Raw genomic sequence first — 26,391 nt, forward strand, 5'->3', positions numbered from 1 at the left:
TTTAGCTTGACTAGTTCTTCTATCGTTTCCCTTCCACTCTCAGTTTATTGAACCAGTCAGCAAACCTATTACTGTAATGAAGGTTTTATTGGAACGTCTCTATCTGTTTATGTTCACCCTTCATCATGGCCTCTGATCATAACACAGATTCTACATACCATAACTATAAATTTGTTATAACCCTGACTGTTGTTCTCGGGAGTCTTGCTTTCATCATTTAGTGTGGACTTTACTTCTCTCGCTTCCTGTCTGATCTTATTCCATAATCCTGTCATTCTCAGTTGAAAATTGTTCCTAAATCTTTTTAATTCAAATTTGATTTCTATTTAAGCTTGATCTGCTTTTCTTCTTTAACCTCATCATTACTGGTTTCTTTCTATCATTTTTTTTTCTGTTGCGAGTGTGACGATTGGCTATAATGGAATTCAAACCTTCTTCACCGTAGCTGTACTGGATTAATGCTAGGAACTTCCCAACGTAACATGATTTTTAGAACATTACAAGTAGGGATATTTCTGTTAACCCCAAGCAACCCACCTAATGCTTCACTGAACCCTTTATAAACCGTCTCATGCTTCACTGATCGCCATGTGAGTTGGTTAACTACTACCTCTCCTCACTAAACACACTTTCTACTCCCTCAGTGAACACATGTAATCTGTCTCGTGGATACAGGTGGTATATAATTTTCTAATACAGAAATCAGGCACAACTCTAATGCAGAACAAAAGCAAGAACTTTTGAGTTCAAAACTGAGATTATCTCATTTTCGTACGTAAGCAATACTTCTCCTTGAGCACTAAAGTCCATCCCTTGGTTATGATAGCAGAGTCATCGTGCACACGGGTTGTACATTCTGCTCAAGGTTTGTACATTCTGGTCTAGGGTTGTACATTCTACTCAAGGGTTGTATTGTATATATGATCAGTAAAGATAACGTGAAAGGCTACAGAGTGTGTGTGCACACTTTCCCTTGCCTCCATCTCGGTTGCACAGCAGACTTGACACCTTAGCCTACAGTTTTGTTCAAGTGTTCAGTGCTTGAACTTCTAGCTACTTCACTGCTTCAATATGATTAGTCCTCAAAGATTAGAGGTACTGAGCACAGTAGAGATCCGGGTACAGGAATAAAAGCCGATATAAACAATGTACTTTTTATTCATAAATGAAAATTTGAAATCAGAATCTGTATACAAAAAGACGTTGGTTTGTTGAGCAATGTCAAGCACAGGAGGAAGATTTAGTGAGTGAAACATATACAATGGGAAAATTACCAAATGTTTCTTTTTATTCTGAACTTTAAAGCAATGTCTAGTGAGGATATGTTAAAAACATATTAATCCTCTGATTTAAAACCATATGTGTTTGTAAAATGAAACGTTTTTGCATCAAATGAAATAAGCAAATAGATCACAAAAAATTCTGTTTAACCATCATCCATAATAAAGTAAAAGTAACGACCAATGGATCTACAGATGTATAGCAAACGCCACACGATCTTCACAGTCTCATGTGTGAATGTAAATAGACAATTTCAGTTCACACAGACGACCATAGGTTCTGGCGTGTCTCAGGCTGACCCTGACCCACTGGAGAATACATCATAAACTCAGAGACCAGGTGGCCCAACCCCCTGTATCGTCCATGTTTCTCTACCTGCCCAGTGATCCACTCTAGTAGCCTCAATCTTCCATATAATTTACTTCATTCTAGTTTGTGATCCCTATCGTCCACACTGTTCCACTTCCACGTCGTCCACTCATATTCTACTTCAGGTTCCACGTGATCAACTCAATCTTGACTGATTCTCTATCGGGCACTCTGATCCATTCTTCTCTTCCTGACATCAATTTCATGCCTCTCCCTGCCTTCCACCTATCCTCTCGTACAGTCAATTCCAACATCTGTCTCATCATCCATGGATCCATTCCTGTCATCCACCCCCATAGCTTCACTACACCTTTACTTACTTTCATCTATCCTTACATTCAGTCGATTCTATCATCTTTCCTACTATCCAATCTGATATATTCTATTGTTCTGTCACCCCTGTCATTCACTCGTGGCTTCAATATTATCCCGTCATCCACTCTATGGCTTCACTATCCACTCTACTGTGCTGTAGCTACCTCCACCTGTTCCTCTACAGCTGCATTAACACCTATGCTTTTATACTACAGCCGCTTTTCCATCCACACCAGCAGCCCTATCATCCACACCAGCAGTCATATCATCCACACCAGCAGTCCTATCATCCACATCAGCAGCCCTGTCATCCACACCTGCAGCACTGCCGTCCACACTAGCAACTCCGCAATCCACTTTATCAGCTGTTACATTGAAGTCAGCTCCCTTACCATCTGCTCTGTCAGGTTCTTCAACCAATACTGGATACCGGTAAAGCATTCTTACTACTCTCCTATTTATCTTAGGAACCACATGATCTATTTCAACATTTCTACCATCCACCTGGTCAACCTCATGGTCCACTTCAGCAGCTGCACCAGTAACCTCGCCCGCTTCATCGTCCACTTCAGTAGCTGCACCAGTAACCTCGCCCGCTTCATCGTCCACTTCAGCTGTTGGTGATCGCCCTGCGACATCATCCTCCTGGCAGGTAGACAAAGAGTTAGAAAACAGAAGACACCAGCCAACAGCAAGGAAACTAATACATCTTCATACACAGTGATATAAAGTCGTACTTCTCAGCCAACCAACCACCGCCCCCTTACTCTTTCCCCTGAGTCAGCAGATGGCGAAATATTCAACAAATCTCAAACAACTCGTCAAGTTGATCTACTTATATGTGGAGGAAGCACACGGATGACTACACAAGGAGAGAGAGAGAGAGAGAGAGAGAGAGAGAGAGAGAGAAATATTTGCTAAGACGCCTCAGCAATAAGTTAAAGAGTACGTTTACCGTACATTAGTCCTGCTGTCTCGCCTCAAACGCTATGTTTAAAATGCAAAACGAAAAATCAATCAATCAATCGGGCTGTTTTATTCAGCAGTAACTCGTCTTTTCAAGCACAACTAAAAGTCTTTACGTGTCTTCCTAGGTTGTCAAAACGCCAAAATTCCAGTTTCATGTGTTACATGTTTCTAACACTCGTATCACAACGTCCTTGATCCGCAGGTACAACCAACCAGTTTGTTTGACATCAGACCCTCCCAGGCTGCCACACTCTGAGGCTGGTCACAGCCACCCACACAGACCAGGTCCACATCTGCCTGGTATAGGCCTCAGCTAGCCACACAGTAAACACCAGGAGGATCACGGATATTACGCACCTTCCTCTAACAAGTGAGGTCGTTTCGCGCAGCGAACTCTGCTATTTGGACGGTAATACAGAACTCCGAAGGATATACCGACAATTCATTAGATTTATCACTTCTAGAAATTCTTCGACATAGTTTACATATCTGGTAAAATATTTCGAATGAAGCTGCATCATCCAAACTCTATTCATAAGGCAATAATGAGATGCAAAAGGATCAAAGTCTATTTACAAGTTCCCAGCTTTATCCCTGCAAACAAATCCTCCCAAATCCCTTGACTCCCTCCTGTATCCTTTAATCCTTAGCCTGGATGCATAAACCCAAACTTGAGAGTGACAGGGTAAAGCACATTTCCAGCAGTAGCAGCAGCAGCTGGAACAGTCTCTATTTATGCAGCTGCTGCACGGCAAGCGGCCAAGGGTTACACACGTCCGGACGCAGGTGGGGAATGAACATAAATTCACGTTTTCTCTGTGCTTGAGGTTGGCAGTGACTCTACTCGTCCATTAAATACACACACAGATAATATCAAATTTACGACACAAGAACAGCTTCCTATAAGACGTACTTATAAGCAAGAGACACGATTTACTTTTATGAGGACTGTGTAAAATACATGAATTTCCTTCTAGAATTATCAGGTAAAAATAGTGTACCGTTTTCTCCTTAAGAATCATACGGCTAGAATTTTAGACCAATAACCCAAATTACTAGATTAGCTGTTAGGAAGGGTCGGGAGGACGTGGTGTTGGGATGAAGATGATGTGAGGTTAGGGAAGACAGCAAAAATCGTACTGCATAAGATTTTCTACTATAGTTATGGCATCTAATTATGAGCTGTTAGGATAATCGAGTTAAAAACCTAATTGGCTACCAGAAATGATAATGGAATGGTTATCAACCTACAAAGTTTTTCTGGTGTAAAGTGCTGTTCAGATGAGTCTGACTGGGACGTTCTGGCTTTTGCATGAACACCCTCCCTCTTATCTGTACAGAGAAATCAAACCTTTCAGGATCAGCTTACCATGCTTGAGGTCAACAAGTGTGACAATGAATTTCTGCTCGGAACAAATTTTGGATCAATTTCTCTCTTGCTTAACAGCAACAGACATTCCGCTGTCGTTATCTGCAGCTGTTAGGAGGACATGGCTCTTAGTGAAAATATATAAAAAAAGAATTACATGTATAGCTTCATCAGATATACTGTCAGAATCACTTCCTTCAAACTACTTACCCTAACTGATTCCTTTAGGTATTCGGAGTCCTGTCCGAGACTTGGATTATACCAGTTTTCTATAGTTGTCTGACCTACCCGGGTGCGTTGCCGAGCAGTCATGACCTGTTGCACAGTCTTCGCCTCGAACAGGTCAGTCTGTGCTTCTATCAGTTCAACACAAGCCTCCAGACCATCTGATATTGCCGCCTGCATCGTCCTCAACTCCGTCTCCAGCTTCCTTCGCAGTCGGTGGTGCCTCGTGATCATCTCTCGTAGCTGCCTCACGTGATCCGTGTGTCGCTTGATGACGTTCTTGACTTTCTCTTCTTGGTTGTGGAGGCGACTTAGGTATTGATCAAACTGCAGGATGGACTTCTTAACGCTTTCATCTTCGACCTTCTTGATGGTTTCCACAGCCTGGGTGGCAGCACACGGGATGACCTTACAGGAGGCAGCAGGATGGTGGGAAAGGGTGCAGTCCCTACACAACGACACCTGGCAGGTGACACACCAGAACTGCCTGTGAGGACCATGCTTCCTGCAGTAGCCAGCAGTGGTGCCAGATGCAGATATGGACACTGCTGCTCCTGCAGAGGACCACTGGTCACCCCCACTTGTGGTATTGGGTACCCACTGCTTGATACCATACATGGGTCCGGGGTTCTGAACAGCCAGGGGTGAACTAAGGATTTTGAGGACGATGTAGTTTAGCGGGACTTCTGACGGAGTATTGGCTGGGTACTTAGAGAAGCAGAAGGGACACATTGCTGCGCCTCTCTTGAGGACGTGCACCACACAGAGGGAGCAGAGGGTGTGGCCGCACTGCAGCACTCGTGGCCACCTTCCCCTCTCCCCATACTGGCCGAGGCACACCTCACACAGCAAGAAGTTCATGACGTTCCTGGTGAGAGACGTGAAGGTGTCAGACTGACCCTGGGAAATGGATACTTATACATCATGAATGACCATCTGAATAATCATGAATAATGCAGCGTATATCTTAAGTAAGGGAACTCAAATACGTACAGCACTAAAGAAAAATACATAAATACACTACAAGGAAATAAAGCTGATAACAACCAGTGGCTTATCTAGGGTATAACAGGTAGGGTAGGTGCACTGGGCGCCTCTTCAAGAGGGGAAGGGCGCAACTCAACAGGTTTGTTTTTGACATATGCTACCCGACTGGCATTTTTAATGGTATGGTTTTGTGAGATAAAAAAGAAATTCGCCTACTTTCAACTATAGTAATATTTTGCTACTATCAGTTGCATTACCGCTTCTACATTACAATTTTGATCAAATAAGTCTTTAAGTGTTTAAGAGCTTATATAAATTCAAGTTTGGCCTAACTCTTCAACACTTTATAATTACACTGTATATATCTTTGCATACATCCATTGTATGTACAGTTTAAATCAAGGCAGGGGCGCTATTTCAGTGCATGCCAAAGAAGCTAATTCCCCTAGATACACCTCAGAATACTTAGGGATATTTTTTAGCTCAAAATACTTTTTGTTTCAAAATTGAAAAATGAGATATTCAAACACTTCTATACAAGAAATAATCATAGAACATATATCATAATGCTCTCAGTTACCTGTACATACTCAGTGTATACGGTGCAATGGAGAAGAAATATCTTAAAGTTGATTTCATTCAACACTTCAGTTAAGTGTCGTTAAGACGACTAAACGAAATTGAAGGTAATAGTTCAGGTATTTTTTGGCTCCAAAAACGTTTTGTTTCAAAATTGAATGATGAAGAATTCAAACACTTCTTTTTCTTTTCTTTCATACTATTCGCCATTTCCCGCGTCAGCGAGGCAGCGTTAACAACAGAGGACCGAGACACTGAGGAAACATCCTCATACAGCCCCATTCTCTGTTCCTTCCTTTGGAGGAAAAAAAAAACGATATTTCAACGCTACATTTGTATTCAGCAGGAAAAATACTTCTTATAATGACCCTTTAAAGGAAATCTAACAGTCTGAGAAAAACGCCAGAAATTGAAGGTAATAGTTCAGGGTATTTTTTGGCTACAAAAACCATTTGTTTCAAAATTGAATGATGAAGTATTCAAACATTTCTATACTTGAAATAATCATGGAAAATGTATCATAATGCTCTCAGTTACCGATATATACCCAGTAAATACGATGCAAAGGAGCAGAAAATACTTTGATTCACTTAAATTAACAGCTTGATTGAATGTCATAAAGATAACTGAATGATATTTCAACACCAGATTTGTATTCAGCTGGAAAAATACTTCTTATAATGACCTTTTAAAGGAAATCTAACTGTCTCAGAAAAACGCCAAAAATTGAAGGTAATAGTTCAGGGTATTTTTTGGCTCGAAAAACCTTTTGTTTCAAAACTGAATGAGGAAGTATTCAAACACTTCTATACTTGAAATAATCATGGAAAATATATCATAATGCTCTCAGTGTTTCCTTTTTAAAGGAAATCTAACTGTCTGAGAAAAACGCCAGAAATTGAAGGTAATAGTTCAGGGTATTTCTTGGCTCCAAAAACCTTTTGTTTCAAAACTGAATGATGAAGAATTCAAACACTTCTTTTTCTTTTCTTTCATACTATTCGCCATTTCCCGTGTCAGCGAGGCACCGTTAACAACAGAGGACTGAGACTCTGAGGAACCATCCTCATCCAGCCCCCTTCTCTGTTCCTTCCTTTGGAGAAAAAAAAAAAAAAACGATATTTCAACGCTACATTTGTATTCAGCAGGAAAAATACTTCTTATTATGACTTTTTAAAGGAAATCTATCTGAGAAAATCGCCAGAAATTGAAGGTATTAGTTCAGGATATTTTTTGGCTACAAAAACCATTTGTTTCAAAATTGAATGATGAAGTATTCACACATTTCCATACTTGAAATAATCATGGAAAATATATAATAATGCTCTCAGTTACCGATATATACCCAGTAAATAGGATGCAAAGGAGCAGTAAATATTTTGATTCACTTAAATTAACAGCTTGATTGAATGTCATAAAGATAACTGAATGATATTTCAAAACCAGATTTGTATTCAGCAGGAAAAATACTTCTTATAATGACTTTTTAAAGGAAATCTAACTGTCTGAGAAAAACGCCAGAAATTGAAGGTAATACTTCAGGGTATTTTTTGGCTCCAAAACCCTTTTGTTTCAAAAATGAATGATGAAGTATTCAAACACTTCTATACTTGAAATAATCATGGAAAATATATCATAATGCTCTCAGTTACCGATACATACCCAGTAAATACGATGCAAAGGAGCAGAAAATATTTTGATTCACTTCAATTAACAGCTTGATTGAATGTCATAAAGACAACTGAACGATATTTCAACACCAGATTTGTATTCAGCAGGAAAAATACTTCTTATAATGACTTTTTAAAGGAAATCTAACTGTCTGAAAAAAAAAACGCCAGAAATTGAAGGTAATAGTTCAGGGTATTTTTTGGCTCCAAAAACCTTTTCTTTCAAAACTGAATGATGAAGTATTCAAACACTTCTATACTTGAAATGATCATGGAAAATATATCATAATGCTCTCAGTTACCGATACATACCCAGTAAATACGATGCAGAGGAAAATATTTTGATTCAATTCAATTAACAGCTTGATTGAATGTCATAAAGACAACTGAACGATATTTCAATACCAGATTTGTATTCAGCAGGAAAAATACTTCTTATAATGACTTTTTAAAGGAAATCTAACTGTCTGAGAAAAACGCCAGAAATTGAAGGTAATAGTTCAGGGTATTTTTTGGCTCCAAAAACCTTTTGTTTCAAAATTGAATGATGAAGTATTCAAACACCTCTATACTTGAAATAATCATGGAAAATATATCATAATGATCTCAGTTACCGATACATACCCAGTAAATACGATGCAAAGGAGCAGAAAATATTTTGATTCACTTCAATTAACAGCTTGATTGAATGTCATAAAGACAACTGAACGATGTTTCAACACCAGATTTGTATTCAGCAGGAAAGATACTTCTTATAATGACTTTTTAAAGGAAATCTAACTGTCTGAGAAAAACGCCAGAAATTGAAGGTAATAGTTCAGGGTATTTTTTGCTCGGTATATTTTGGCCCCAAAAACCTTTTGTTTCAAAATTGAATGATGAAGTATTCAAACACTTCTATACTTGAAATAATCATGGAAAATATATCATAATGCTCCTAGAGTTTCCTTTTTAAAGGAAATCTAACTGTCTGAGAAAAACGCCAGAAATTGAAGGTAACAGTTCAGGGTATTTTTTGGCTCCAAAAACATTTTGTTTCAAAACTGAATGATGAAGTATTCAAACACTTCTATACTTGAAATAATCATGGAAAATATATCAAAATGCTCTTAGTTACCGATACATACCCAGTAAATACGATGCAAAGGAGCAGTAAATATTTTGATTCACTTCAATTAACAGCTTGTTTGAATGTCATAAAGACAACTGAACGATATTTCAAAACCAGATTTGTATTCAGCAGGAAAAATACTTCTTATAATGACTTTTTAAAGGAAATCTAACTGTCTGAGAAAAACGCCAGAAATTGAAGGTAATAGTTCAGGGTATTTTTTGGCTACAAAAACCTTTTCTTTCAAAACTGAATGATGAAGTATTCAAACACTTCTATACTTGGAATAATCATGGAAAATATATCATAATGCTCTCATTTACCGATACATACCCAGTAAATACGATGCAAAGGAGCAGAAAATATTTTGATTCACTTCAATTAACAGCTTGATTGAATGTCATAAATACAACTGAACGATATTTCAAACACCAGATTTGTATTCAGCGGGAAAAATACTTCTTATAATGACTTTTTAAAGGAAATCTAACTGTCTGAGAAAAACGCCAGAAATTGTTAATTGAAGGTAATAGTTCGGGGTATTTTTTGGCTCCAAAAACCTTTTCTTTCAAAACTGAATGATGAAGTATTCAAACACTTCTATACTTGAAATAATCATGGAAAATATATCATAATGCTCTCATTTACCGATACATACCCAGTAAATACGATGCAAAGGAGCAGAAAATATTTTGATTCACTTCAATTAACAGCTTGATTGAATGTCATAAAGACAACTAAATGATATTTCAACACCAGATTTCTATTCAGCATGAAAAACACTTCTTATCGTGACTTTTTAAAGGAAATCTAACTGTCTGAAAAAAACGCCAGAAATTGAAGGTAATAGTTCAGGGTATTTTTTGGCTCCAAAAACCTTTTGTTTCAAAATTGAATGATAAAGTATTCAGAGACTTCTATACTTGAAATAATCATGGAAAATATATCATAATGCTTTCAGTTACCGATACATACCCAGTAAATACGATGCAAATGAGCAGAAAATATTTTGATTCACTTCAATTAACAGCTTGATTGAATGTCATAAATACAACTGAACGATATTTCAAACACCAGATTTGTATTCAGCGGGAAAAATACTTCTTATAATGACTTTTTAAAGGAAATCTAACTGTCTGAGAAAAACGCCAGAAATTGAAGGTAATAGTTCAGGGTATTTTTTGGCTCCAAAAACCTTTTCTTTCAAAACTGAATGATGAAGTATTCAAAAACTTCTATACTTGAAATAATCATGGAAAATACATCATAATGCTCTCATTTACCGATACATACCCAGTAAATACGATGCAAAGGAGCAGAAAATATTTTGATTCACTTCAATTAACAGCTTGATTCAATGTCATAAAGACAACTGAATGATATTTCAACACCAGATTTCTATTCAGCATGAAAAATACTTCTTATCGTGACTTTTTAAAGGAAATCTAACTGTCTGAAAAAAACGCCAGAAATTGAAGGTAATAGTTCAGGGTATTTTTTGGCTCCAAAAACCTTTTGTTTCAAAATTGAATGATGAAGTATTCAAACACTTCTATACTTGAAATAATCATGGAAAATATATCATAATGCTCTCAGTTACCGATACATACCCAGTAAATACGATGCAAAGGAGCAAAAAATATTTTGATTCAATTCAATTAACAGCTTGACTGAATGTCATAAAGACAACTGAACGGTATTTCAACACCAGATTTGTATTCAGTAGGAAAAATACATCTTATAATGACTTTTTAAAGGAAATCTAACTTTTTGAGAAAAACGCCAGAAATTGAAGGTAATAGTTCAGGGTATTTTTTGGCTCCAAAAACCTTTTGTTTCAAAATTGAATGATGAAGTATTCAAACACTTCTATACTTGAAATAATCATGGAAAATATGTCATAATGCTCTCAGTTACCAATACATACCCAGTAAATACGATGCAAAGGAGCAGAAAATATTTTGATTCACTTCAATTAACAACTTGATTGAATGTCATAAAGACAGCTGAACGATATTTCAACACCAGATTTGTATTCAGCAGGAAAAATACTTCTTATAATGACTTTTTAAAGGAAATCTAACTGTCTGAGAAAAACGCCAAAAATTGAAGGTAATAGTTCAGGGTATTTTTTGGCTCCAAAAACCTTTTGTTTCAAAATTGAATGATAAAGTATTCAAACTCTTCTATACCTAAAATAATCATGGAAAATATATCATAATGCTTTCAGTTACCGATACATACCCAGTAAATACGATGCAAAGGAGCAGAAAATGTTTTGATTCACTTCAATTGCCAGCTTGATTGAAAATCATAAAGACAGCTGAACGATATTTCAACACCAGATTTGTATTCAGCAGGAAAAATACTTCCTATAATGACTTTTTAAAGGAAATCTAACTGTCTGAGAAAAACGCCAGAAATTGAAGGTAATAGTTCAGGGTATTTTTTGGCTCCAAAAACCTTTTGTTTCAAAACTGAATGATGAAGTATTCAAACACTTCTATACTTGAAATAATCATGGAAAATATATCATAATGCTCTCAGTTACCGATACATACCCAGTAAATACGATGCAGAGGAAAATATTTTGACTCAATTCAATTAACAGCTTGATTGAATGTCATAAAGACAACTGAACGATATTTCAATACCAGATTTGTATTCAGCAGGAAAAATAAATCTTATAATGACTTTTTAAAGGAAATCTAACTGTCTGAGAAAAACGCCAGAAATTGAAGGTAATAGTTCAGGGTATTTTTTGGCTCCAAAAACCTTTTGTTTCAAAACTGAATGATGAAGTATTCAAACACTTCTATACTTGAAATAATCATGGAAAATATGTCATAATGCTCTCAGTTACCGATACATACCCAGTAAATACGATGCAGAGGAAAATATTTTGATTCAATTCAATTAACAGCTTGATTGAATGTCATAAAGAAAACTGAACGATATTTCAATACCAGATTTGTATTCAGCAGGAAAAATACTTCTTATAATGACGTTTTAAAGGAAATCTGTCTGAGAAAAACGCCAAAAATTGAAGGTAATAGTTCAGTGTATTTTTTGGCTCCAAAAACCTTTTGTTTCAAAATTGAATGATAAAGTATTCAGAGACTTCTATACTTGAAATAATCATGGAAAATATATCATAATGCTCTCAATTACCGATACATACCCAGTAAATACGATGCAAAGGAGCAGAAAATATTTTTATTCACTTCAATTAACAGCTTGATTGAATGTCATAAAGACAACTGAACGATATTTCAACAACAGATTTGTATTCAGCAGGAAAAATACTTCTTATAATGACTTTTTAAAGGAAATCTAACTGTCTAAGAAAAACGCCAGAAATTGAAGGTAATAGTTCAGGGTATTTTTTGGCTACAAAAACCTTTTGTTTCAAAATTGAATGATAAAGTATTCAGAGACTTCAATACTTGAAATAATCATGGAAAATGTATCATAATGCTTTCAGTTACCGATACATACCCAGTAAATACGATGCAAAGGAGCAGAAAATATTTTGATTCACTTCAATTAACAGCTTGATTGAATGTCATAAATACAACTGAACGATATTTCAACACCAGATTTGTATTTAGCGGGAAAAATACTTCTTATAATGACTTTTTAAAGGAAATCTAACTGTCTGAGAAAAACGCCAGAAATTGAAGGTAATAGTTCAGGGTATTTTTTGGCTCCAAAAACCTTTTCTTTCAAAACTGAATGATGAAGTATTCAAACACTTCTATACTTGAAATAATCATGGAAAATATATCATAATGCTCTCAGTTACCGATACATACCCAGTAAATACGATGCAAAGGAGCAGAAAATATTTTGATTCAATTCAATTAACAGCTTGATTGAATGTCATAAAGACAACTGAACGATATTTCAATATCAGATTTGTATTCAGCAGGAAAAATACATCTTATAATGACTTTTTAAAGGAAATCTAACTGTCTGAGAAAAACGCCAGAAATTGAAGGTAATAGTTCAGGGTATTTTTTGGCTCCAAAAACCTTTTGTTTCAAAATTGAATGATGAAGTATTCAAACACCTCTATACTTGAAATAATCATGGAAAATATATCATAATGCTCTCAGTTACCGATACATACCCAGTAAATACGATGCAAAGGAGCAGAAAATATTTTGATTCAATTCAATTAACAGCTTGATTGAATGTCATAAAGACAACTGAACGATATTTCAACACCAGATTTGTATTCAGTAGAAAAAATACATCTTATAATGACGTTTTAAAGGAAATCTAACTGTCTGAGAAAAACGCCAGAAATTGAAGGTAATAGTTCAGGGTATTTTTTGGCTCCAAAAACCTTTTGTTTCAAAATTGAATGATAAAGTATTCAGAGACTTCTATACTTGAAATAATCATGGAAAATATATCATAATGCTTTCAGTTACCGATACATACCCAGTAAATACGATGCAAAGGAGCAGAAAATATTTTGATTCACTTCAATTAACAGCTTGATTGAATGTCATAAATACAACTGAACGATATTTCAACACCAGATTTGTATTCAGCGGGAAAAATACTTCTTATAATGACTTTTTAAAGGAAATCTAACTGTCTGAGAAAAACGCCAGAAATTGAAGGTAATAGTTCAGGGTATTTTTTGGCTCCAAAAACCTTTTCTTTCAAAACTGAATGATGAAGTATTCAAACACTTCTATACTTGAAATAATCATGGAAAATATATCATAATGCTCTCAGTTACCGATACATACCCAGTAAATACGATGCAAAGGAGCAGAAAATATTTTGATTCACTTCAATTAACAGCTTGATTGAATGTCATAAAGACAACTGAATGATATTTCAACACCAGATTTCTATTCAGCATGAAAAATACTTCTTATCGTGACTTTTTAAAGGAAATCTAACTGTCTGAAAAAAACGCCAGAAATTGAAGGTAATAGTTCAGGGTATTTTTTGGCTCCAAAAACCTTTTGTTTCAAAACTGAATGATGAAGTATTCAAACACTTCTATACTTGAAATAATCATGGAAAATATATCATAATGCTCTCAGTTACCGATACATACCCAGTAAATACGATGCAAAGGAGCAGAAAATATTTTGATTCAATTCAATTAACAGCTTGATTGAATGTCATAAAGACAACTGAACGATATTTCAACACCAGATTTGTATTCAGCAGGAAAAATACATCTTATAATGACTTTTTAAAGGAAATCTAACTGTCTGAGAAAAACGCCAGAAATTGAAGGTAATAGTTCAGGGTATTTTTTGGCTCCAAAAACCTTTTGTTTCAAAATTGAATGATGAAGTATTCAAACACTTCTATACTTGAAATAATCATGGAAAATATGTCATAATGCTCTCAGTTACCGATACATACCCAGTAAATACGATGCAAAGGAGCAGAAAATATTTTGATTCACTTCAATTAACAACTTGATTGAATGTCATAAAGACAGCTGAACGATATTTCAACACCAGATTTGTATTCAGCAGGAAAAATACTTCTTATAATGACTTTTTAAAGGAAATCTAACTGTCTGAGAAAAACGCCAAAAATTGAAGGTAATAGTTCAGGGTATTTTTTGGCTCCAAAAACCTTTTGTTTCAAAATTGAATGAAAAAGTATTCAAACTCTTCTATACCTAAAATAATCATGGAAAATATATCATAATGCTCTCAGTTACCGATACATACCCAGTAAATACGATGCAGAGGAAAATATTTTGACTCAATTCAATTAACAGCTTGATTGAATGTCATAAAGACAACTGAACGATATTTCAACACCAGATTTGTATTCAGCAGGAAAAATACTTCTTATAATGACTTTTTAAAGGAAATCTAACTGTCTGAGAAAAACGCCAGAAATTGAAGGTAATAGTTCAGGGTATTTTTTGGCTCCAAAAACCTTTTGTTTCAAAACTGAATGATGAAGTATTCAAACACTTCTATACTTGAAATAATCATGGAAAATATGTCATAATGCTCTCAGTTACCGATACATACCCAGTAAATACGATGCAGAGGAAAATATTTTGATTCAATTCAATTAACAGCTTGATTGAATGTCATAAAGAAAACTGCACGATATTTCAATACCAGATTTGTATTCAGCAGGAAAAATACTTCTTATAATGACGTTTTAAAGGAAATCTGTCTGAGAAAAACGCCAAAAATTGAAGGTAATAGTTCAGTGTATTTTTTGGCTCCAAAAACCTTTTGTTTCAAAATTGAATGATAAAGTATTCAGAGACTTCTATACTTGAAATAATCATGGAAAATATATCATAATGCTCTCAATTACCGATACATACCCAGTAAATACGATGCAAAGGAGCAGAAAATATTTTTATTCACTTCAATTAACAGCTTGATTGAATGTCATAAAGACAACTGAACGATATTTCAACACCAGATTTGTATTCAGCAGGAAAAATACTTCTTATAATGACTTTTTAAAGGAAATCTAACTGTCTGAGAAAAACGCCAGAAATTGAAGGTAATAGTTCAGGGTATTTTTTGGCTCCAAAAACCTTTTGTTTCAAAATTGAATGATAAAGTATTCAGAGACTTCTATACTTGAAATAATCATGGAAAATATATCATAATGCTTTCAGTTACCGATACATACCCAGTAAATACGATGCAAAGGAGCAGAAAATGTTTTGATTCACTTCAATTAACAGCTTGATTGAATGTCATAAATACAACTGAACGATATTTCAACACCAGATTTGTATTCAGCGGGAAAAATACTTCTTATAATGACTTTTTAAAGGAAATCTAACTGTCTGAGAAAAACGCCAGAAATTGAAGGTAATAGTTCAGGGTATTTTTTGGCTCCAAAAACCTTTTCTTTCAAAACTGAATGATGAAGTATTCAAACACTTCTATACTTGAAATAATCATGGAAAATATATCATAATGCTCTCAGTTACCGATACATACCCAGTAAATACGATGCAAAGGAGCAGAAAATATTTTGATTCACTTCAATTAACAGCTTGATTGAATGTCATAAAGACAACTGAACGATATTTCAACACCAGATTTGTATTCAGCAGGAAAAATACTTCTTATAATGACTTTTTAAAGGAAATCTAACTGTCTGAGAAAAACGCCAGAAATTGAAGGTAATAGTTCAGGGTATTTTTTGGCTCCAAAAACCTTTTGTTTCAAAATTGAATGATGAAGTATTCAAACACCTCTATACTTGAAATAATCATGGAAAATATATCATAATGCTCTCAGTTACCGATACATACCCAGTAAATACGATGCAAAGGAGCAGAAAATATTTTGATTCAATTCAATTAACAGCTTGATTGAATGTCATAAAGACAACTGAACGATATTTCAACACCAGATTTGTATTCAGCAGCAAAAATACATCTTATAATGACGTTTTAAAGGAAATCTAACTGTCTGAGAAAAACGCCAGAAATTGAAGGTAATAGTTCAGGGTATTTTTTGGCTCCAAAAACCTTTTGTTTCAAAAATGAATGATGAAGTATTCAAACACTTCTATACTTGAAATAATCATGGAAAATATATCATAATGCTCTCAGTTACCGATACATACCCAGTAAATACGATGCAAAGGAGCAGAAAATATTTTGATTCACTTCAATTAACAGCTTGATTGAATGTCATAAAGACAACTGAACGATATTTCAACACCAGATTTCTATTCAGCATGAAAAATACTTCTTATAGTGACTTTTTAAAGGAAATCTAACTGTCTGAGAAAAACGCCAGAAATTGAAGGTAATAGTTCAGGGTATTTTTTGGCTCCAAAAACCTTTTGTTTCAAAATTGAATGATAAAGTATTCAGAGACTTCTATACTTGAAATAATCATGGAAAATATATCATAATGCTTTCAGTTACCGATACATACCCAGTAAATACGATGCAAAGGAGCAGAAAATATTTTGATTCACTTCAATTAACAGCTTGATTGAATGTCATAAAGACAACTGAACGATATTTCAACACCAGATTTGTATTCAGCAGGAAAAATACTTCTTATAATGACTTTTTAAAGGAAATCTAACTGTCTGAGAAAAACGCCAGAAATTGAAGGTAATAGTTCAGGGTATTTTTTGGCTCCAAAAACCTTTTGTTTCAAAACTGAATGATGAAGTATTCAAACACTTCTATACTTGAAATAATCATGGAAAATATATCATAATGCTCTCAGTTACCGATACATACCCAGTAAATACGATGCAAAGGAGCAGAAAATATTTTGATTCACTTCAATTAACAGCTTGATTGAATGTCATAAAGACAACTGAACGATATTTCAACACCAGATTTGTATTCAGCATGAAAAATACTTCTTATCGTGACTTTTTAAAGGAAATCTAACTGTCTGAAAAAAACGCCAGAAATTGAAGGTAATAGTTCAGGGTATTTTTTGGCTCCAAAAACCTTTTGTTTCAAAACTGAATGATGAAGTATTCAAACACTTCTATACTTGAAATAATCATGGAAAATATATCATAATGCTCTCAGTTACCGATACATACCCAGTAAATACGATGCAAAGGAGCAGAAAATATTTTGATTCAATTCAATTAACAGCTTGATTGAATGTCATAAAGACAACTGAACGATATTTCAACACCAGATTTGTATTCAGCAGGAAAAATACATCTTATAATGACTTTTTAAAGGAAATCTAACTGTCTGAGAAAAACGCCAGAAATTGAAGGTAATAGTTCAGGGTATTTTTTGGCTCCAAAAACCTTTTGTTTCAAAATTGAATGATGAAGTATTCAAACACTTCTATACTTGAAATAATCATGGAAAATATGTCATAATGCTCTCAGTTACCGATACATACCCAGTAAATACGATGCAAAGGAGCAGAAAATATTTTGATTCACTTCAATTAACAGCTTGATTGAATGTCATAAAGACAGCTGAACGATATTTCAACACCAGATTTGTATTCAGCAGGAAAAATACTTCTTATAATGACTTTTTAAAGGAAATCTAACTGTCTGAGAAAAACGCCAGAAATTGAAGGTAATAGTTCAGGGTATTTTTTGGCTCCAAAAACCTTTTGTTTCAAAATTGAATGATGAAGTATTCAAACACTTCTATACTTGAAATAATCATGGAAAATATATCATAATGCTCTCAGTTACCGATACATACCCAGTAAATACGATGCAAAGGAGCAGAAAATATTTTGATTCACTTCAATTAACAGCTTGATTGAATGTCATAAAGACAACTGAACGATATTTCAACACCAGATTTGTATTCAGCAGGAAAAATACTTCTTATAATGACTTTTTAAAGGAAATCTAACTGTCTGAGAAAAACGCCAGAAATTGAAGGTAATAGTTCAGGGTATTTTTTGGCTCCAAAAACCTTTTGTTTCAAAAATGAATGATGAAGTATTCAAACACTTCTATACTTGAAATAATCATGGAAAATATATCATAATGCTCTCAGTTACCGATACATACCCAGTAAATACGATGCAGAGGAAAATATTTTGATTCAATTCAATTAACAGCTTGATTGAATGTCATAAAGACAACTGAACGATATTTCAACACCAGATTTGTATTCAGCAGGAAAAATACTTCTTATAATGACTTTTTAAAGGAAATCTAACTGTCTGAGAAAAACGCCAGAAATTGAAGGTAATAGTTCAGGGTATTTTTTGGCTCCAAAAACCTTTTGTTTCAAAAATGAATGATGAAGTATTCAAACACTTCTATACTTGAAATAATCATGGAAAATATATCATAATGCTCTCAGTTACCGATACATACCCAGTAAATACGATGCAGAGGAAAATATTTTGATTCAATTCAATTAACAGCTTGATTGAATGTCATAAAGACAACTGAACGATATTTCAACACCAGATTTGTATTCAGCAGGAAAAATACTTCTTATAATGACTTTTTAAAGGAAATCTAACTGTCTGAGAAAAACGCCAGAAATTGAAGGTAATAGTTCAGGGTATTTTTTGGCTCCAAAAACCTTTTGTTTCAAAATTGAATGATGAAGTATTCAAACACTTCTATACTTGAAATAATCATGGAAAATATATCATAATGCTCTCAGTTACCGATACATACCCAGTAAATACGATGCAAAGGAGCAGAAAATATTTTGATTCACTTCAATTAACAGCTTGATTGAATGTCATAAAGACAACTGAACGATATTTCAACACCAGATTTGTATTCAGCAGGAAAAATACTTCTTATAATGACTTTTTAAAGGAAATCTAACTGTCTGAGAAAAACGCCAGAAATTGAAGGTAATAGTTCAGGGTATTTTTTGGCTCCAAAAACCTTTTGTTTCAAAAATGAATGATGAAGTATTCAAACACTTCTATACTTGAAATAATCATGGAAAATATATCATAATGCTCTCAGTTACCGATACATACCCAGTAAATACGATGCAAAGGAGCAGAAAATATTTTGATTCACTTCAATTAACAGCTTGATTGAATGTCATAAAGACAACTGAACGATATTTCAACACCAGATTTGTATTCAGCAGGAAAAATACTTCTTATAATGACTTTTTAAAGGAAATCTAACTGTCTGAGAAAAACGCCAGAAATTGAAGGTAATAGTTCAGGGTATTTTTTGGCTCCAAAAACCTTTTGTTTCAAAATTGAATGATAAAGTATTCAAACTCTTCTATACTTGAAATAATCATGGAAAATATGTCAAAATGCTCTCAGTTACCGATACATACCCAGTAATTACGATGCAAAGGAGCAGAAAATATTTTGATTCACTTCAATTAACAGCTTGATTGAATGTCATAAAGACAACTGAACGATATTTCAACACCAGATTTGTATTCAGCGGGAAAAATACTTCTCATAATGACTTTTTAAAGGAAATCTAACAGTCTGAGAAGAACGCCAGAAATTGAAGGTAATAGTTCAGGGTATTTTTTGGCTCCAAAACCTGTTGTTTCAAAATTGAATGATGAAGTATTCAAACACTTCTATACTTGAAATAATCATGGAAAAATATATCATAATGCTCTCAGTTACCGATACATACCCAGTAAATACGATGCAAAGGAGCAGAAAATATTTTTATTCACTTCAATTAACAGCTTGATTGAATGTCATAAAGACAACTGAACGATATTTCAACACCAGATTTGTATTCAGCAGGAAAAATACTTCTTATAATGACTTTTTAAAGGAAATCTAACTGTCTGAGAAAAACGCCAGAAATTGAAGGTAATAGTTCAGGGTATTTTTTGGCTCCAAAAACCTTTTGTTTCAAAACTGAATGATGAAGTATTCAGAGACATCTATACTTGAAATAATCATGGAAAATGTATCATAATGCTTTCAGTTACCGATACATACCCAGTAAATACGATGCAAAGGAGCAGAAAATATTTTGATTCACTTCAATTAACAGCTTGATTGAATGTCATAAAGACAACTGAACGATATTTCAACACCAGATTTGTATTCAGCGGGAAAAATACTTCTTATAATGACTTTTTAAAGGAAATCTATTTTTCTGACAAAAATGCCAAAAACTGAAGGTAATAGTTCAGGGTATTTTTTAGCTTAAAAAAATTTTTCTTTCAAAATTAAAACATAAAACATCCAAACACTTCTATACTTGAAATCATCATGGAAAATATATCATAATGCTCTCAGTCACCGATATATACACAGTAAATACGATGCAAAGGAACAGAAATATTCTAAAACAGACTTCATTTAAGAGCTTAATTGAGTATCATAAAGAGGAATAAACGTTATTTCAACACCAGATTTGTATTCAGCATAGAAAATACTTTATGTAATGAAATTTTTAAGGAAATCTATTTTACTGAGAAAAGTACCAAAAATTGAAGGGTATTTTTGGGCTCAAAAACTTTTTGTTTCAAAGTTGAAAGATATAATATTCAAACCCTTCTATATTTGCGATAATCATGGAAAATATATACCTGATACACACTCAGTAAACACGATACAAAGTAACAGAAAATATCATAAAATTGACTTCATTCAACGCTTAACTGAAGGTCATAAAGACGACTAAACGTTATTTTAACACCAGATTTGTATTCAACAGGAAAAATATTTCTTATGTGGAGTCTTTAAAGGTAATCTTTTTTTTCTTTTTTTTTTTTTGTAGAAAAATGCCAAAAAATTGAAGGAAACTTTTTAGCTCAAAAAATGTTTTTGTTTCAAAATTGAAACATGAGATATTCAAACACTTCTATACATGAAATAATCGTGAAAAATATATCATAATGCTCTCAGTTACCGATACATACCCAGTAAATACGATGCAAAGGAAAAGATTTTAAACTGACTTCATTGAACAGCTTAATTGAGTGTCATTGCGACGACTAAACGATATTCTAACACCAGATTTGTATTCAGGGTAACATATACTTCTGATGATGAGTTCTTAACGGAAATCAATTTTTCTGAGAAAAATACCAAAAATTGAAGGTAATACTTCAGGGAATTTTTCTGGCTCCAAAAACGTTTTGCTTTAGAATTGAAAGATAAGATATTCAAACACTTCTATACTTGAAATAATCATAGAATATATATCATAATGCTTTCAGTTACCAATACATACTCAGTAAATAAGCTGCTTAGGAAGAGAAATATTTTGAAATTGACTTCATTTAACAGCTTATCTAGGTGTCTTTAAGAGAACTAAACATCATTTTAACACCACATTTGTATTCAACATAAAAAACACTTCTTAAGATAAGTTTTCAAGGAAATCTTATTTTCTGAGAAAAATACCTGCCATATCAAGGGTATGGCAGGTGCTCTGGGCGCCACTTGAAGGGGGACGCCACTCAACAGGTTTGTTTTGTCACATATGCTACCAAATTGACATTTCTAACGGTTTGGTTTTGTGAGATAAAAAAGAAACTCGCATACTTTTCAACTATAGTAATATTTTGCTACTATCAGTTGCATTACCGCTTCTACGTTACATTTTTTATCAAATAAGTCTTTAACTTTAAGGCATTAAGAGTCTATATAAATGTAAGTTCGGCCTGACTCTTCAACAGTTTATAATTACGATGTATCTGTTTCTATATACATCCACTGTGTGTACATTTTCAGTCAAGTCAGGGGAGCAATTTCAGTGCTTGGCATAGGCGCTCTTTCTCCTAGTACGCCCCTGATCACAACATACATATGAATCACCCCACGTGGTAGACCAACCTGTTGTGGTTCGCACTTGGTCACAAATTAAGGAAAACTAGATTACGAATATTATCAATACCTGATGAAAACTAAGATACTACAACTATTAGCGATTCAGAACCAGACATCAAACATACAATGAAAAAGATAAAAGTAACAACACGAATAATGAGATTTACTTTCCTAATGCACTTTCCACTCAGTGACCAACTACCTGATGCACATTCCAGTCACTGACAGAAATATATTTTCATCCTTACAACTTCACAAACACTAGACTTAACCTATGACAAACTAGATTGTAAAATGTGCAAAATACGAATACTGATGAACGCTGACATCCCCCATCCTCCAACACCCTTACAGTGACATGTTCTCAGAAGTAGTCAGGTCTGTTAGTAAGAGTCAAAGACATAATTTCAAGGTTCTTCTGTGCTTCTCAGTAAACTTGACTCAAATTTCAGCGTTCCACCATCGGTGGGTTAGCTGAGGTGAGCCAGGGAATGGACCAGGTGGTGTCTGTGGTGACATGACGGAACACACAACAACAGGTGAGAGAAACAACGGTAAACGACGACGATGATGATGAGAGGGGCAATAAATGATGGTGAGAGGGGCAATAAATGATGGTGAGAGGGGCAATAAATGATGGTGAGAGGGGCAATAAATGATGGTGAGAGGGGCAATAAATGATGGTGAGAGGGGCAATAAATGATGGTGAGAGGGGAAATAAATGATGGTGAGAGGGGAAATAAATGACAGAGACGGACATAAGAGAAGGTAAAAAGAATAGAGAGAATTGTAGAAAGAGAAGAACATGATAATGTGATAGAGAACATCACCATAGCCGGATGGATATACGAAGAGAAAGGAACAACAATGGGGATGGAAGAGTTGACAACGAACTCGGTGGCATGTAAAGGACAGCATGAGTGGGAGTAAGGAAAACTTACACGAGGGAGTAGGAAAAAATAAAGTGATAAGGAAGATTAAATGAGGAAAATGGAAAAGTGACCCCGAGAAGTAAGATAGATAATCAGATAGAAACAGAGGGAAAGAATATGAATAGCAAATATGTGATAAGAGGGAAAGGAAAGGAGGATGAAATGCTATAGCAGGGAAGGGTAGGGAAGAGTATGGTAGTAAAGATGGGGAATGAGAAGGAAAACCCATAACGGAGTGGCAGCAAGAAAATGAATGAACTAAAGATGAAGGACATTAGAAGATGAAGAACAAAAATGGAAGAAAAAAATATGAAGATGAATTATAAAAGAAGGCAACAGGAAAATGCCAGAAAAAATATATGACCAAACAAGAAATGAAAGAGAGCTGATGGACGATGAAAGAACACAACATATGAAAAAAATATATAATAATTCGTGAATAACATGAAGCAAAATGACAAAGCAGGGTACGGAACTAAGTGGTAACTGTGCAGCAGTAAGCCCTCACTCATGACGTTACGGGTATGATCCTTGGCTGGGTATGATGACCTAGTCTTTGATAAGACCCTTATGGGTCACACCGAAGGTTAGGCCACTATAACCACGAGTTGTACCATCATGCTCAAGGATTGTACCATCGACTTCGACGGGTCAACAGACATTCATGCAGCAGCAGCAGCGATACAGCGGTCGCCAGGGGCAGTGGTCTGCTTTAATATGTCAGTGCAGCTGCACGGGGAAGCCGCAGCTGCCAACCGCGGGAAAACCTCAGAAGATAATTGCTTTCGGTGGGCCAGTTTTTGCCGAGGCTTAGGAGGGAAGTTTCAACAGGTAACATGACTCACTCTGCCTCAGTGCAAGGCGGTCAGCCACGGGGGGAGGAAATTTCATCAAGTAATCACACGCCTTTCTTCGTCTGTTCCTAGAGTTACCTCGCTAACGTGGGAAACGGCGATCAAGTATGGGGGTTGGGAGGTAAATATATATGATTTAAAAGTTTGTGATCTACTGCCTTTCCAGTGACCTCCTACATTAATCCTCTCAGACACCAGCAATTATGAAGACTACTCAAGTACGGACGTTTATTTCCAGACAAGTCTAGCGAGGTACAAACACAAGTCTAGCGAGGTACAAACACAAGTCTAGCGAGGTACAAACACACGTCATCTTACCACAGATATAAACAACAACTTATCCAAAGATTCCCGTTATCACATCAACTTAAATCTAAGCTACACTTATTTCTCGTAGTACTGTTAATAGCAAATAATGTTATAATACAGTTTTGCTTTCCGTGTTCAAATCAAAGTCAACATGGTTAATTTTCTATCAAATTTTCCGTTAAGTTCTGATGCTAACCACCGATGTAATGACTTACTGGGAAAACTTGCCTTAATTAAACATGTTAATGAACTGAACCAGTAAGTGTGGTTCTAAGAATCAAATCTACCCGTAAGTCAGATATTTGATTGTATGTACTCGAGTAATATATACCCATGTACATATATACTGCATGTATATACTTAAATTACGTTGTTTTTGGGAACATCGACTACATCTTATGAATATTGGTGCTTTCGTTTTCTTGTGGTTATGTACTGTATGGAAACTACAGTAACACCATTTTATTTTCGTATATTTCTATACTGCGATGATGGTGGGAAGATCTACGAAGATCAGGGAAAATGTGGGGTCAACGTAGATGAAAAATTTGTAGAAATCATTCAAACCTATGAAAACTTCACCTGCTTTCCCCTAGCAGCCGAGATCTACTTTAACTTTTAATGTTAAAGACGAGATATATCAACTTTTTTGACGTCCGCTGCGTCCCAGAAAGCCATGAAACGCGTTAGTGAGCTCGAACGTGTTTGTGTTTATGTGTAGACGAACGCACGTGGATGCCTTGCAACTTCGCGTAAACGTGACCATTACAATCACATAATTTTAGAATAACTTTGAAAAGAAGGCAAATCTCGGCCGTCTGGTGAGTTTCATGGGTTTTGTCGATTTTTGCCAGTGCTTCATTTGGTTTTACGTCAGTAAAACCAAAATTCTCCTTAATCTTCACATCCCTGCCCACTGTCAAATCATACCATCGCAAAACTTAAAATCACAAAAAGTCGTAATCATATTGCACTACTTTTTTTTTTATCATGATCTCCATACAGTACACAACCACTGCAAAACAAAATGGATGATGTTTCTAAGGTGTATTGATTGCGCCTCTGAACTTCAGAATTATCTGCGTTATAGCGGAATGGAACGAAACTATAACCTGACACATAATAAACTATCACACAAATCTAATGCAACTTAAGGGGAGTAACTTACACTACTGGATCCTAACTCAACGCGTCTAGGCCGACACATCCAGACGATAAGTTATTCAGAACCTAACGTAGCAAACTAATGGTGTAATCTTAATAACCCTAAGTTGGCTTTACCCAAGTTCACACAACTTGCCGTAAGGTACTGAGACACAACACCATTAACCCGACAACTGGTCATAATGTACCGTAACTCAATATGTTAACTTGACTTACTGGAGCCACACGTAATAACACTGTGAACCAACGAAACAGACCATAATTTGTGACTCAGAGAAAAATAGTGTGCTCTAGAAAAAAAAAACAATTAGCTTAAGCCTAGTCGAGAAAAATAAGTGTGCCCTAAAATAGAAAAATAATTTGCTTAAACTTAGCTTTACTAATCGAAAGCACTGTAACAACATTGTATAAAAACATCTAACCTGATCTTGTCTGACAAACCAAGCCAGCAAACCAAACTTTTTTTCTGAATAACTATTAAGGAATGGAAGGAACACTGTAAAAAGATTGCGCGGTCTGCCCTCCTAAACCAGCTTGAACCAGCAAGGCTTCCCAGCTAAATGCATTTAGCAACAGTCCAGTCACATAGAGCCCACCTCATCCCATCAAAGTGAACTAATCTCTGTGCATATCTAGCGTAATCCAACGAAAGTGTTGTATCAAATATCCAATTACACGTGACCTCTCATATTTGTATACAAAAACAGGTGGCATGAAAATCATGAATCTACTGCCACTTCTATGGCTCCTCATTCTGCTACAGAGAATATGAATGTGATATGGACAACGATGCTATCTGTCACCAGACTCTTCATCGTATGTATGTACAAGTTATGAGTTAGTTAGGCTACATGGTACACCGTCTTACCTGAGTGCCACTGCTGGGTATGATCACTGTGACTGATTTCTCGTTTGTTTTGAAGCCTGTCCTGCCAGTCTGCCAGTGCAGTTCCTCTGGTATGTTTACAGAGTTACAAGTAGGGTTCATATACGAATCCGGATCGAGTTTCGGGGCA

The 26,391-nt window shown here is 35.1% G+C and overlaps 1 protein-coding gene across 1 annotated transcript; it reads right to left on the reverse strand.

Annotated features, from left to right (window-relative positions):
• Positions 1-1,140: 1,140 nt before the first annotated feature.
• LOC139745895 (uncharacterized) lies at positions 1,141-26,391 on the reverse strand. The gene is made up of 4 exons (XM_071656555.1): positions 26,244-26,391; positions 4,514-5,396; positions 4,304-4,411; positions 1,141-2,610 (listed from the first exon to the last, which is right to left on the reverse strand). Exons 2-4 carry the CDS (start codon positions 5,387-5,389, stop codon positions 2,170-2,172), a joined length of 1,425 nt encoding a protein of 474 aa, XP_071512656.1. The 5' UTR covers positions 5,390-5,396; positions 26,244-26,391; the 3' UTR covers positions 1,141-2,169.

This window comes from Panulirus ornatus, chromosome 63 (assembly GCF_036320965.1).
Source record: "Panulirus ornatus isolate Po-2019 chromosome 63, ASM3632096v1, whole genome shotgun sequence".
Taxonomy (NCBI): Eukaryota; Metazoa; Arthropoda; class Malacostraca; order Decapoda; family Palinuridae; genus Panulirus; species Panulirus ornatus.

What these genes read in the sequence shown, in the direction of transcription:
- LOC139745895 (XM_071656555.1), bottom strand. Translation starts at nt 5,389, where the DNA reads ATGAACTTCTTGCTGTGTGAGGTGTGCCTCGGCCAGTATGGGGAGAGG. An exon ending in ACCTAAAGGAATCAGTTAGG is followed by an intron (nt 4,412 to 4,513) that starts GTAAGTAGTTTG and finishes TCCTCCTAACAG; the next exon opens with CTGCAGATAACGACAGCGGA. An exon ending in ACTTGTTGACCTCAAGCATG is followed by an intron (nt 2,611 to 4,303) that starts GTAAGCTGATCC and finishes TCTACCTGCCAG; the next exon opens with GAGGATGATGTCGCAGGGCG.